The sequence below is a fragment of the Odontesthes bonariensis genome, chromosome 2 (assembly GCF_027942865.1).
Source record: "Odontesthes bonariensis isolate fOdoBon6 chromosome 2, fOdoBon6.hap1, whole genome shotgun sequence".
In the NCBI taxonomy this organism is placed as follows: domain Eukaryota; kingdom Metazoa; phylum Chordata; class Actinopteri; order Atheriniformes; family Atherinopsidae; genus Odontesthes; species Odontesthes bonariensis.
Genome location: NC_134507.1, coordinates 15,121,982 through 15,135,390, shown reverse-complemented (window position 1 = coordinate 15,135,390; position 13,409 = coordinate 15,121,982). Strand labels below are relative to the sequence as shown.

The following is a 13,409-nucleotide window of genomic DNA, read 5'->3' as shown; positions in this document are numbered from 1 at the left end:
ACCATCAAAACCAAATGCATGGTTCTCACATTACTGGCATGGGGACGTTACAAAACAACTTTATAAACAGCATGTAACTCACCGGCTGGTTGTACGCTCGCACATGTGAAAGCCCAAAAGAGTCGATGGACGATAATCCCATTTACAAAACAATTATCTTCTCTAGAAAAACTGTGTTCAAGTATTTAAAACATTAAAACAATATTACTGGGCATGTATTTTTGTAATGTTTTAAATACTTGAACGCAGTTTTTCTAGAGAAGATAATTGTTTTGTATATGGGATTATCGTCCATCGACTCTTTTGGGCTTTCACATGCGCAAGTGTACAACTAACCGGTGAGTTACATGCTGTTTATAAAGTTGTTTTGTAACGTCCCCATGCCAGTAATGTGAGAACCATGCATATGGTTTTGATGGTAAGGCTTGTGACTTTATTGTCGGATGGTTTATAAAGTGGTGTGACGTTTCTGCAGTGTGCAAGTTGTTGTTTTACGTGGAAGGTTTAGCTCTTGCCCCTTAGCCACCACGTATTAGCCTCGCATGACAGGGTGTGCGAACAGCGCGATCTCCACACAGGGAGCGCAGATTTGCACCTCTCTGTGTCCTACTATCAGTATTTGACAACCTCTAGCAATGGAAATGCGCTTCAAATGCCCCGGAGTTCCCCTTTAATGACAACATAATGTCACATGTACATGGAGAGAAAAACAAAAAGAGAGCGGAGTAAAGACAGGTGCATTGTGGGAGTTCCGCCAGCAGTCGAGGCGTATAGCAGCAAAACTATGGGACGTTTCAGGGTCACCTGAGCCACCCTTAACTATAAGCTTTATCAAAAAGGAAAGTTTTAAGCCTAATTTTAAAGGTAGAGAGGGTGTCTGCTTCCTGAACCCAAACTGGCAGCTTCTTCCACAAGAGAGGGGCCTGATAACTAAAGGCTGGGCCTCCCGTTCTACTTTTAGAAACTTTAGGAATAAAAATAAACATGCAGGGTGAGAATGAAGTGCTCTGTTGGGAAAATATAACACTATGAGATCTTCAGGATTGGATGGAACTTGGTCACTAGGACCTTTATATGTGGGATGAAGAATTTGAATTTCTATTCTTAAATTTAACAGAGAGCAAGTGAAGACGAGCTAAAACTGGAGAAATATGAACTTTCCTGCTAGTTCTGGCTGCAGCGTTTTGGATCAGCTGGGGGCTTTTCAGAGAATTTGTGGGACAGCCCGAAAATACAGAATTACAGTTGTCCAATCTTGACATGACAAATGTATGGACTAGTTTGGCAATATTATGAAGGGGAGAGGAGGCAGCGCTAGAAACCAGATTTTTATTTGAGTCAAAGGACAGATCCTATTACTAGAAGCCAAGGAAATACAGTATATTCCAGTATTATAGTATACACCAAAAGCATCAGAAACTTTCAAGGATGACTTTAGATTTTTAGTTACATTAGTCCAGGAGTAAATCCCCCAAAAATACAATTATAATTGTTTAAATGTTCAAATAAATCAACCACATTTGCTTGAAATAATTTGAATTTATTCAAACAAACTTCGATCTTGAGAAGATTTTTATTCACATCATTAATACAAATGTAATTTATATATAAAGTATGTTTGCCTTAAACATCACTTTAGTGTTTGGTATCAGTAATTTTCTGTGGGCTCAGTGAGATGACTGCATCACATTACTGAACTTTTCACATGGATAGCGTACAAAGACACTCAAAGCCTGCTCCATCCCTTTCATCCCACTTTACTTGCATTATTAAATCAACCAGTTGCCGCCTTACAATCACAGTTACACTACATAGCATGATATATAGAAATCTAGTCAAATAGAGTGTTTATCGAAATGTATTTCTCAGGTCTGTTGAATCCACACAGGAGAGGTATTGTGAAGCTTCGTTGAATGAACCGTTTACACTGTCACATTTCTTAGCGATGTTTCAGGTCAGCTATGACGATGAGAGCTGCATTCCAGCCAGGAGAACCCATCACACCACCACCTAAAAAGATACATGAAAATCACACACTGTTTACTCGCTCACCCAACTCACAGGTCATGATAAAGAGACACTTGTTATCAGCAGTAGTGAAGATAAGATTTCAAGGTTCATAAATTGCGCTCTTCAAACCAACCATCACAGCACAAGTCATCATATTTATTCCTACACTATATATAACAAGCTGAAAGATTGGCAGATTAATCCACAACTGAGCATGAAATGCAAACCTGGATGACAGCCACTGCCACACAAATAGAGGCCTTTAATTGGTGAGCGGTAGTCTGAGAGACAGGGCAAAGGTCGTGCTAAGTAGAGCTGATCCAGAGACATTGATCCATGAAAGATATTCTGTAAAAACCAAGAACAAAATGTTTCTTTTTTTCTTTTGTTAATGAAAAAGCTTAAGCCAATTGCTTAAGGTTGCTTCATTAAGAGATAGAAAGCATAGGTCAGTTAAATGCCACAGAGCTGATGTGAACTTTGACTGATAAGTTGTGGTAAAAATGTAACCATTAACAGCTTCTATAACAGGCCAGTCTCCGAGCACAAGTGAATGACTCAACACTGCAGAGGACACATATTACTTCCTCATCCTGTGAGCAGATGGTTGTGTCAAGCAAATAAGCTGTCTGTCAACATTCAAATAGCTTTTCACCTCTACAGTGTCTACAGTGTTCAGTGTACAGTTTGTACCCCGCCAGTGAGTCCAAAGATCCTCTCCAGGTCTGGTGGTGACAGGATGTCTCTACCCACCACCGACTTTTTAAATCCCGGGGCATACTGCTCCACCCAGTCAAATACTACAGAGACAGACAAACACATGCTTTTCTCACTTAAACAGGTTAATCACTATATATATATATATATATATATATATATATATATATATATTCAAAGATGGCCTCCTTTCAAATAGCTAATTCACTTCTTGGAATAAGAACTGTATCATTCAAGTCTGCTATCATATATTTATCAGTTTAATATCCATCTTTGGTGTAGTATTTAGTAGTAATTCACTCTGTAAGCATACATGGCATCTTTTGTGTCTCTAACCTGTGTCTGCAAAGGTTTCTCGGTCCTGGTTGGTCCACTCTCTGCCCTCTATGTGGTAGGGGGTGAACTGGGTAAACAGTGACACCACGTGGCAGCCAGGGGGAGCCAGAGTGGGATCTAACACAGAGGGGATGGTCATCTCCAGCATGGGTCTACGAAATTAGAGGATTATGATTAGAAAATGTTGCGTCGATTGAACGGTGGAAAATGTAATAAAACAATATCAAACAAAAAGGACAAGACCACCTGATCAGGCGACAGAGCTGACTCACATAAATGTTCTTAGAACATATGTGGTGGAGGGGAAATAATGTCATAGTTTTAAACCATATCAATGATAAGGATAAGCTTTTTAAGATGCTTTATATTACTATGAACTATAAGTGATCTCCTTAAATGCTCTATTCACTGTCATAAGTACAACTTGTTCAGCATGTGTGGTGATCTTATCAACAACCTGCTGGAAATTCTGTGTCATAACAATAGTTGAAACAGATTTCTGCAGAACAAATGTTTTCCTCTATAGCTGTGCTTCTTGCACGCCAGGTCAGTTGGGAACCAGGGTCATTTTGGTGACTTAGAAGAATTTTTATGCGTTAAAAAAAGGAATTTTTATTTGACCTTGTTGAGGGACGCCCATTCCTCGCCTCATTATATGCAGTCTCAAGTACGTCCACACTTTCACAGTTGAGATGGATTGAGCACTGATGGTGGGGTCCGGGTTTATCATCTGGAGTGGGGGCTGCTAGAAAGTTTGGTAGCTTGTCTACTGCCACTGTGGAAACAAGGTCCCAACAAAGAAAACAACACGGATCAGCTTTGTTTTTCACTTTCATTGACACAAATGCCTTTAGTCAGAAGAAAATATGTGCTATGAGCACATTTCCCCCATTTTAGCTTCACTCCACTGGCTATCCAGGATTCATTTTAAAGTTATTTTATTTGTTTTTAAAGCTCTCCGTGGCCTTGCCCCTTCCTACCTCTCTGAGCTGCTGCACCATTAAACACCCTCCCGCAATGACTTACCACTGCACATCAGATAGGCTTCATCACTGTCTGTTTATAAATCACTTCTTAAAACTCATCTCTTTGCCTTGGATTTTGACACCACGTGATATGTTGATTTTAGTTTGTGTTTGTTTTATTTTAGTTTGTTATTGCATGGCTGGTTTTATGCGTTTTAAAGTATTTTGGATTTTAGTATTCTATGTTTTTGTTTTTGTGTCTGCTTCATGGCATTTATAATGTTTTTATGTATTGTATACAGCCCTTTGGTCCTTGCGGTAATGTAAAGTGCTTTATAAATAGAGCTGGATTGTATTGGATTGGATTGTGCTACACATTCAATATACTGAACACTTGAATTGCAGTTAGAGCAACTCTCAGCAGACTTGCTTTGTTTAACTAACACTGCTCAGATCCCTTTTCTTGACTCTAAACTTCATGACTAAGGAAACCTCACAGAACTCAGACACTGCTGTATTAGAAAGGAGGAAATGCAAATAAAGAACTCCCAACATCTTTGTAATATAGAGAGATTTATATAATTTTACAACCCAAACTTTAAAAATCAGCTGCACTGCAGCTCCTGGTTCACTACAATCATTTTAAACCTCCCCATCCTCAGAGTTTTTAAAGTGTGCTGGTAGTCTTTAAATTCACCAACCAGTTCCCTCAAGTTAGACTAAAGGTACTTGTACACAGATAACAGCAGACATTATAATACAATGCGATTATGAGTCAGCAAATCTCTGTCCCTACGTCTATGTACACACCACTTTGTTGTACTTTAACTGACTTCATTGCTCCTCTTTCCCGTGTGCGACATAGTTTGCTGAGGGCACCATCTACTGAGGAGAGCCAAGTTTATCGAAACAGGTGTTCAAAATGAAGAGACAAAAGCCGCTCGGTGTAGAAAACGACCAACACAAACAGAAGAGAGGTGAAGTCAAGGCAGGGGAAGTCATATGTTCTTTTATATCGAGTTTTTCCTCTCTTATTTCACTGCCCCGCAAGAACGTATATGAATAAATATATGCTCTGTTAATTAATGTTCACCACAAACACTTCAATTCCTGTCATACTTATTTAGTTGTTCATTTCATTCTGTCGACTGCTGTTAATGATGTTAATCCAGTTTGTCTCTTACGATTCTGTTCTGCAGTAAAAAGGATTGTTTCTATAAAAACATACATTAATACTTGTTTTTACACCTTCAGCTGGCTGTGAAGAGCGAAGAGTGAAACAGAGCTGTGAATATTTCACATTAAAAGTTCAAACTTTTCTGTGTATTCAAAGAAAATGAGAAAGCAAAAAGAAATTGGAACCTGAGGCAAATACAAGATGGCAAAAAAACAGAAGGCAGAGTTGACACATCTACTGAAGATCACAGGGATTCCTATAGGAATTAGTGGATTTCTGGTTGACTCATATAAGAGCACACATGTGTGAGGAAACATGGTGGAAATGAGGCATTGCAGCAAATTGGAGGGTGAGCAGCCTCATGCAAAGAGTCTTACAAACACCTGGTGGAAACATTTATATCAGCCGGCTCCTTTTGGTTTCTTGTGTGCCTGTGGATGTGCAAGGCACAAACACCTAAATAAATAATGAAGGGTTGCACTCAAACATGTGACCTTTTGCTGGACGGCTGCATCATAGAAACTAAACAGACTCACCATTGATCTTGGTAACGGGTGAAGTGTAGTCTATCTGATCTACAGCTCGGATGAACTCTGGAGGTAGAGCAGCCTACAGCGACAACAGAGGCCCAAATAAAATACACTGTCTGGTTCAATGCTTTCAATGTGATGCTGAGTCTCAGGATTACCTGTGGTGTGAGGTTCTTGAAGGTAACATAGGGGGTAGCATTTGATAAAACAACGTTGCTATGGATCTCTGTGCCATCCTTTAGCACCACTCCCTGAGCAGCGCCATCTGAACCAACAAGGATCTGTCCTACATCCTGCCAAGGACACGAGACAGAGTAGAGATGCCGTAATATAGTTTATATGATTCCAGGTAATTATCATTTGTAAATCAAAATGATCTGTGAAATTTCATTACCTTCTCGGTGAAAATGTCTACACCGTAGGATCGAGCAGCTCTAGCAATGGCCTGAGACACACCTCCCATGCCTCCTTCTACATAACCCCACGCTCCCTTCTCCTTCTCCAGCTCTCCCATCACATGATGCAGCAACACATACCTTCAAGGCAAGACAATAGAATCAGTGTTTCTGAGGGATCTGTGTTTAATTCTACAGAATTACACTTGTTATCGTGAGTGTCGCCTGCCACAAAGGTGGTGTAAAATGGGTCTCACCCACTACCAGGATTACTAGGGCTGGTCATGGCTCCTATCACACCATCAGTCGCCATTGTTGCTTTCAGTGGCTCCGACTCGAACCACCTTGTAAGAATCTTTGACACAGAACACAAGTTAGTCATCCTATACCAATAGGAAAAAAAAGAAGATGTTTAACTTCATGTTTGCTATAACAAACCTTCATTATTGGCGAAGTTATAATCTCATAAAAGTCTGGAAAGTTTCTGCCAAGTTTCAGACCTTTAAATTCACAACAAAACAAAATTTACCACGGCTCAGTTCAAGTATCATACAGACAGTTCATTCTCAAAGTGCGCATCCATATCTGTACCGCATTTGACCACCGGCATCAGTGTTTTAGCAGCAGCCAGCCTCTTCCTCAGTGATCCAGCTGTGACGCCGGGAATGTCTACAGGCGGATTGTCCAGTAGAGGGTGGATAGCACCTGCTAGCTTCTCCAGGTGTGCAATAAATTCTGGATAAGCCTGAGAGTATGTTAAAGAATGGATGAAGATGTGGGTGCGTTTAGGCATGTGGGACGGTTAGTGGCAGAGAATGACAGAGATGTTATGTTTGGGAGAGACAGTGAATGACTTCATCGGTTCTTATGTGATGAAAGCTTGGATACACGTGAAATTCCGGTTCATGTCCTAATACTTAAATCACCTTAGCATCCTTCTGTGAGAATTTACCGATCTCGTTCTGGTTCTTGACCAGATCTGAGCCCAGGGTGAGGGACCTTGGCGGAGCGCCTCCCACCCCCTCCTCCAGCATGGGGGTGAAAGCATGGGGGTCTCTCATGTACACCTTCAGCCCATGTTTCTGGGAAAAAAAAAATCAAAAACTGAAAACAAGGCCTGTCACTTTAGGCTATACTAAAGTCAGCAAACAGATTTATGAAATGATTTTGAGTGAAATGGTTGTGCATACCTTTAGCTCCAGTTCTTTGTATATGTGGGGTCGCAACAAACTCAGCAAGTAAGAGCACCTGGAGAAATGATAACCTACATACAACAGACTTATTTAGCAGTGTATGAAGTGAGAGAAATGTAACAAATAATAATAACAAAGCAGAACACACCATGGTGCATTATATACCCTTCTAATATGATATATACATCACAATCTAATATGTAAACTGATACCTGATTTCTGTGTGAAAAGGTGAGAAAATTGCACCAAAGAGCACAAAAATCTACCAATAAAGTCACTGATACTCACAATTTTTTCTGAGAAAGGACCCAAAGGCCCCTCATATAATGTGCCCAACCCGATGTCAAACAACGTATGATCACGCGTTCATTCAATCCCCTCGAATACAACTGCTTACAGTTCTGAATAAAACTTAGTCCACCAGTCCCAAGCAAGGCACAACCTGTCACCTATGTCTTTAAATGGTTTCCAGCCATGCACTTACAACTACATAAATCTCTATAATCTACAGAGAAGTCTTCCTTGCTCCAAAAGATGTTGTCAGAGTTAATCCTACCAGGGAAGAGCTCCTCTGAAACTGCTGCTCCTCCCAATACATGTCTGCGCTCCAACACAGCTGTCTTCACCCCTCCTTTTTGAAGATAGGCAGCCTAAACACACACACACACACACACGCGCACGCACACGCACGCACGCACACACACACACACACACACACACACACACACACACACACACACACACACACATATATATATTACCTTTACCCTGTTGTAGAACTAAATAGGTGCACATATTGTACAGTAGGTGTTGGGAAACAAATGCATGAACTCACTGCCACCAACCCATTGTGACCTGCAATAAAACATAAAAACATCAGTTTCCAGAGAATGATTCTGGGAATAATCCCAAAAAATCATCAACAACTTTCTCATATTCCACGTTCACTTTCAATAATACGATCAAAAACTTTGCTGTTTTTCAAACTGTTTTTTCAAATAGCCAAGTTCAGTGAGTCCAAAGTTGCAAAGTTAAGATTGAACTGGGATATTCTAAAGACGCACAGCCTAAGAAAGAGTCAGCTCACTTTACCAAGTAGACTGCGGATTTTTTTTTTTTTTTTTTTTTAACTTGGCTGGAACGTTATACCATTTATGCAAAATGTGGCGCGAGCTGGTACAGTACAGCTCCTTTGTGTCTTTTTTTCTTGTTCTTCTTTTTTGCACTTATGTAAATGTGTTTGAACACAGTCTGCAGAGCTCACCTCCACCGATTACCAGCGCGTCATAACGTGATTTCAAAGCGGTGTGATTCGATCTGGATCTAGTCACCGTCCCCGCAAGAGTCACAGCCCTGCGTCCTCGGTCAGTCCACACCGCTGCAGCCATGTCTAGAGTTGGAAATACTGCACATCGTCCCCGCCTCCTTTCTCCCCATGAAGTCGCGCAAAGTAGATCCGGGTTTCGGAGAACAACTGCACCCCTTAAATGAATCCACTAATTCTGAGATTCTTAGATTATGAGGGCAGTTATGTTTGTAATGGTCATGCACACAGTCAAACAGTTTAGTGGATGGGTTTATATTCATGTGACACCTTTTACGAACACATAATTTTTTCCCCTATTCACCTATTCACTTTGAAGCACAGCAGCAAAAGTTTTACAAAACATGAAATATTATCAACAGATTTCTGTATAGTTACATAAAGATTATTCCCCCCAAATATAAACACGCACAAAAACAAATGCAGTGTTTGATTGACGTTTTATCTATACGGTATAGAGGTATAGACTTAGACTATACCTCTCACACAGTCCGTTTCACATCAGAAAATATGACTGAAAAGCGATTAACGATACTGTCATTTGGCAGTTGTCCACAAGGGGGTGCAGTTGCTCCATTAAGACGTGGGTCACAAGCTCCTGAGCAACAGTTTTTTTGTTTGCTTGTTTCTTTGTTTTCAACAGATGCCTTAATAACTTTAAACTTGCATGAGTGGTGTCCCAATAAAGTCAGTCAAAAATAATTGATTCTATGTTGTTTCAATGTACTGTGTGTAGGTGAATATTCAGAAATTGGTAACAGCCTTCGCACAACTATACAACACATGCAATTGTTGCCTTACACATGCAGGTCACAACCTTCATGTGACTTCTTAAAACATTTTTACCTCTCACGAATAAAATTTTAGGGTTATAATCAATATGATATAATCAAAAAGAGCACTTTGAAGCAATCCTTTCTCAGCTTGTCTGAGTTCAGGGCTCGAGACATCTCAAGGTATGAGGGCTCACCTTAAGAGCTTTAAGATGGGCTCTTAACACAGAATGGTCTCCTAGTGCTGCTGTTGAAGATGTCAAGTTGGCCTTATGGTTCATCTATTGTGCATTAATAAGATAAGAGGCCATAGATCAGGCTATGGACCGATAAGCAGGAGTCTGGGGAATAGAGAGAGCTGGAGAAGGAGATTGTCTGCTGGGATCTCAGGAATTGAGGATGTTAATTGGTCCAAAAACAACCAAACACAGCGAAACATAAGCTAGTTATCTTCTCATCCTGTCTACATAATGTAAATTTTTGACTATGTTTTGCTTAGACAGTGTAAAATAATTCTTGAGGTTTGTATGGATTGCACATGCTCGAGGTTGGAGGAATGAAATGGGATGTTATGGTGATCTAGAATTTCCTGAGAGACTTAAAATGCCTCTCCCCTGGCAGATTAGGGCAGCATTAGTTTCAGGAAAGAGAAATTATCCTGATATCCCGTCTGCTTGATTTTCCTTAAAGGAGTGTCTGCGGGCAACAGCCAATCAACTGTAACTAGATCAGGAGATCTGGGCAGGAGATTTTCTTCTTGTAAGCAGAAATTAACACTTCATTCCCCTTTGTCGGCAGAAATTCAACACTGCAGCCCTTCAAGGCTCTCCTAGGCAATCAAGAAGAAAATTCAATTATATTGTAGCAGCTCTGTATGAAACACAATTACCCCATTTTCACAACAAAAAAAAAGTGCCTCCAGGCAAAGAGGTTCACTGGTGATATTTATTGAATCATGAAGTGCTTTCTCATAGCAGTCTAAAACAGGCATCGTTGTGTGAAATGATCATTTAAACATATAATGAAGTATTTTACAATGACGAAGAGCCATGTTAGTCAAGAGGCAGGCACATGTGGATAATAAGGAATAAGTAATTGACTTTTCATTCATTTTTTAACCATGGGACAATTACAACAACTGATTTCATGTCTGGTGATACGGTAGTGGGGTGACATGCTGCTAAAGAGGTCTGACACTTCAGATCACAAGAAGAGGGCTCAGGGTTTGGACTTGCAGGTCACCTGAAGCCTTTGTTTTGAATTTGTATGTTCCCCCTATGCCTGTATGGGTAATCTCAAGGTGTTGACTCCCCAGTTTCCATACATGTATGTGAGTTTAAAAGTTATTTTTCAATTTTACTCAAGTTACTTTGACATCTCTCATGGATAGTCCCCACTTCCTGGTTAGGATACAGCAGTTGTAACTGAAACATTAGTAATACGGTTGAGTAGATGTTTCCATGTGAAGCTTTTTTTGACAAAAGAATGAAGAAATTAAAACACCAAATGTCTTGAAACTGAGATATTGCTGAGCATGATGTGGAAAACAAGAGGCTTTCTAATCCATGTTGATCTAACAAGTAATCAAATTATTCATTCTTTGTTTAAGATATACAATATGTCAATATATCAATACATGTTTGACTTTTGGTCAAACCAGCAATTTCACCAAAACATTTTCTGAAAATCCCTGATCTAATAAGCATTTTTAGGAATGTATTTTCCTATTCTAGGTTGTCTGCAGTCCATCACTGACCAATCCAGATTAGGCTCTTTGATTGTGACACTGACATTCTCAAGGTCAAACATGAAGTTCACGCTGTTTAATAATACGCATACATGTGCACTGCATACACATTTACTGGACAAACTGCATTCCTGAGAATATTCTTTTTTTATTTTGGGCAAAAAACAAAACTTGTCGTTGAGCTACACACCTGAAAGTTAACAAAGAGGAAGTTACTGTTGTCTTCCACAATGAAATGCAGAAATACAGTACAGTAGTTGTATTATTTTAAAGTTGTCTTAAGCAATAGTTCCCCAGACTTTCTGAAGGTCCATGAAAGTTTTTCTTTGATGCTTTTTCACAAATTTTCAGCTCAGTCCTCTTGCCTGACAGGAATGTGTTTTTTTGTTTGTTTGTTAAGCCACTTAACACTGACGCATGAATCACACAAGCATAAAAAGTCAAAAGTCAAGGGATGAACCAGTGCTGTGTCTACACATAACAGACAACTTAGCGGAGAAATAGTTTCAAATTTTATCTTCAGGCACTTTGATACCAGTCTGTACCAAAGATACATAATGTGTCCCCATCTATTAAGTCGCGCCTATAAAAAAGTGCAAAAGGCAACACAGTTTTAAGGCATGAAATAGTATTTTTGAGCAAACAAGATGATTCTCAAAAAAGTTATTAGCTGAAAACCTGACATGTCTCAACATGTTGGGCAGTTTGTCCCCCAAAAAATGAGGAAACTGGAGAAGCTGAAGACAAAAAGAAGAAGTGGTGGGCTTGAAAAACCATATATGGCAGTGCGACTGTAACTGAAAGCAATGCCCTTAGAATATAGGACAAAAACAAAACATCAAAGACCTTAAACAGGACCTGAGAGAGTCATTTGGACCTTCAGTTGATCCAACTGTTATTCGCTTTAGAGTGGTTTAGATCCTACTAATCAGGTAGAAGTTTTCGTGTTGGAACCGCTGAGTCCTCTCCAGCGCCTCTCACGTGTGGAGTGCCTCAAGCTTCTATTCTTGGGCCTCTTCTCTTCTCCCTCTACTTACTTCCCCTTGGATCAATTCTTTAGAAATGTGGTACTGGGCTCCATTTTTATGCTGACGACAGTCAGATTTATATGCCACTGAAGCAAGAAAATGGATATTCTGCAAATTCACTACTCCAGTGCATTTCAGAAATTAAGGCAAGGAGGTCAATGTGTTGTCTGCACTTTAATGATAATAGGACTGAGGTTATGTTGTTTGGGTCTGCAGATAGCTCCAAAGTACCTGTTGACTTGGGCCAACATCTGACACCAGTTGCAACAAACCTCGGTGTAAGGCTGGACAGCAATCTCAAATTTGATGCACAGGTTAGCTCAGTGGTCAAGTCCAGCTTTTTTCATCTGAGACAACTTACTTACTAAAGCTAAATCATTTCTTTCTTTGCATCACTTTGAGATTTTAATCCATGCTTTTATCACGACGCGTTTAGACTATTGCAATGCACTTTATTCTGGGCTAAGTCAAGCATCACTTGCTTGTTCATAATGATTCATAATGCTCGGCTCCTAACTGGTACAAAAAAACGTGAGCACATTACTCCAGTTCTGGCAACACTTCACTGGCTTCCAGTTAGTTTTAAAGTTAATTTTAAAATTCTTCTTTTTGTTTTTAAATGTCTTCATGGCCTTGCCCGGCAGTATCTGTCTGGTTTGCTTCAGCCGTACGTTCCTTCATGTTGTCTCAGGTCAGCAGATCAGTTATTGTTAGTCCTCCCTAAAACAAAGAGAGAACTTAGACGGGCCATGCCTTCTCAGTCACTGCCCCAAAACTGTTGAATGAAAAACCTTTGCACATCAGGCAGGCTGACTCACTTATTGTTTTTTTACTTGCTTTTTATTTTTATGGTTTTTATGTTTAACTTTTTTACTTTTTATATATGTGTACAGCACACCACGCCGACAGAAGTGTCAGTGCTCACTCAGACACTCACTGCTCATGTGAAGGGCACGTGCAAGCTGCCTGCGCCCCCCCCCTACTCATAGTTGTCCTATGAGGGGGGAATCCGCAACTAGATGTCCCCTGGGAGCTGTGTGAAACACGCATGAGTAAAAAAAAAAAAAAAAAAAAAAAAAAAAAAAGCAAAAAAAGAACGAGAAATAGAACGGCTCCCGCGCTGCCGCGACTCGGCTCCCTTCGTTCATATCAAAGAGCCGTTCAAAAGAACCGGTTCGTTCGCGAACGTCACAACACTAACCCACATGCAACTT

The 13,409-nt window shown here is 40.1% G+C and overlaps 1 protein-coding gene across 1 annotated transcript; it reads right to left on the bottom strand.

The window, feature by feature from the left end:
- Positions 1-1,315: 1,315 nt before the first annotated feature.
- pyroxd2 (pyridine nucleotide-disulphide oxidoreductase domain 2) lies at positions 1,316-8,746 on the bottom strand. The gene is made up of 16 exons (XM_075484296.1): positions 8,588-8,746; positions 8,159-8,178; positions 7,880-7,973; positions 7,321-7,394; positions 7,057-7,212; positions 6,722-6,875; positions 6,569-6,630; positions 6,388-6,485; positions 6,130-6,271; positions 5,894-6,028; positions 5,742-5,814; positions 3,685-3,838; positions 3,064-3,215; positions 2,704-2,810; positions 2,238-2,358; positions 1,316-2,010 (listed from the first exon to the last, which is right to left on the bottom strand). The coding sequence occupies exons 1-16, from the start codon at positions 8,709-8,711 to the stop codon at positions 1,940-1,942; spliced, it is 1,737 nt and encodes a 578-aa protein (XP_075340411.1). The 5' UTR covers positions 8,712-8,746; the 3' UTR covers positions 1,316-1,939.
- Positions 8,747-13,409: the final 4,663 nt, after the last annotated feature.

Bases quoted from the DNA above. Each gene is read 5' to 3' on its own strand.
- pyroxd2 (XM_075484296.1), bottom strand. From the start codon at position 8,711: ATGGCTGCAGCGGTGTGGACTGACCGAGGACGCAGGGCTGTGACTCTT. The intron at 7,213-7,320 runs GTATGCACAACC...TTTTTTTCCCAG, and splicing joins ACAAAGAACTGGAGCTAAAG to AAACATGGGCTGAAGGTGTA. The intron at 6,631-6,721 runs GTACAGATATGG...GTGAATTTAAAG, and splicing joins GATGCCGGTGGTCAAATGCG to GTCTGAAACTTGGCAGAAAC.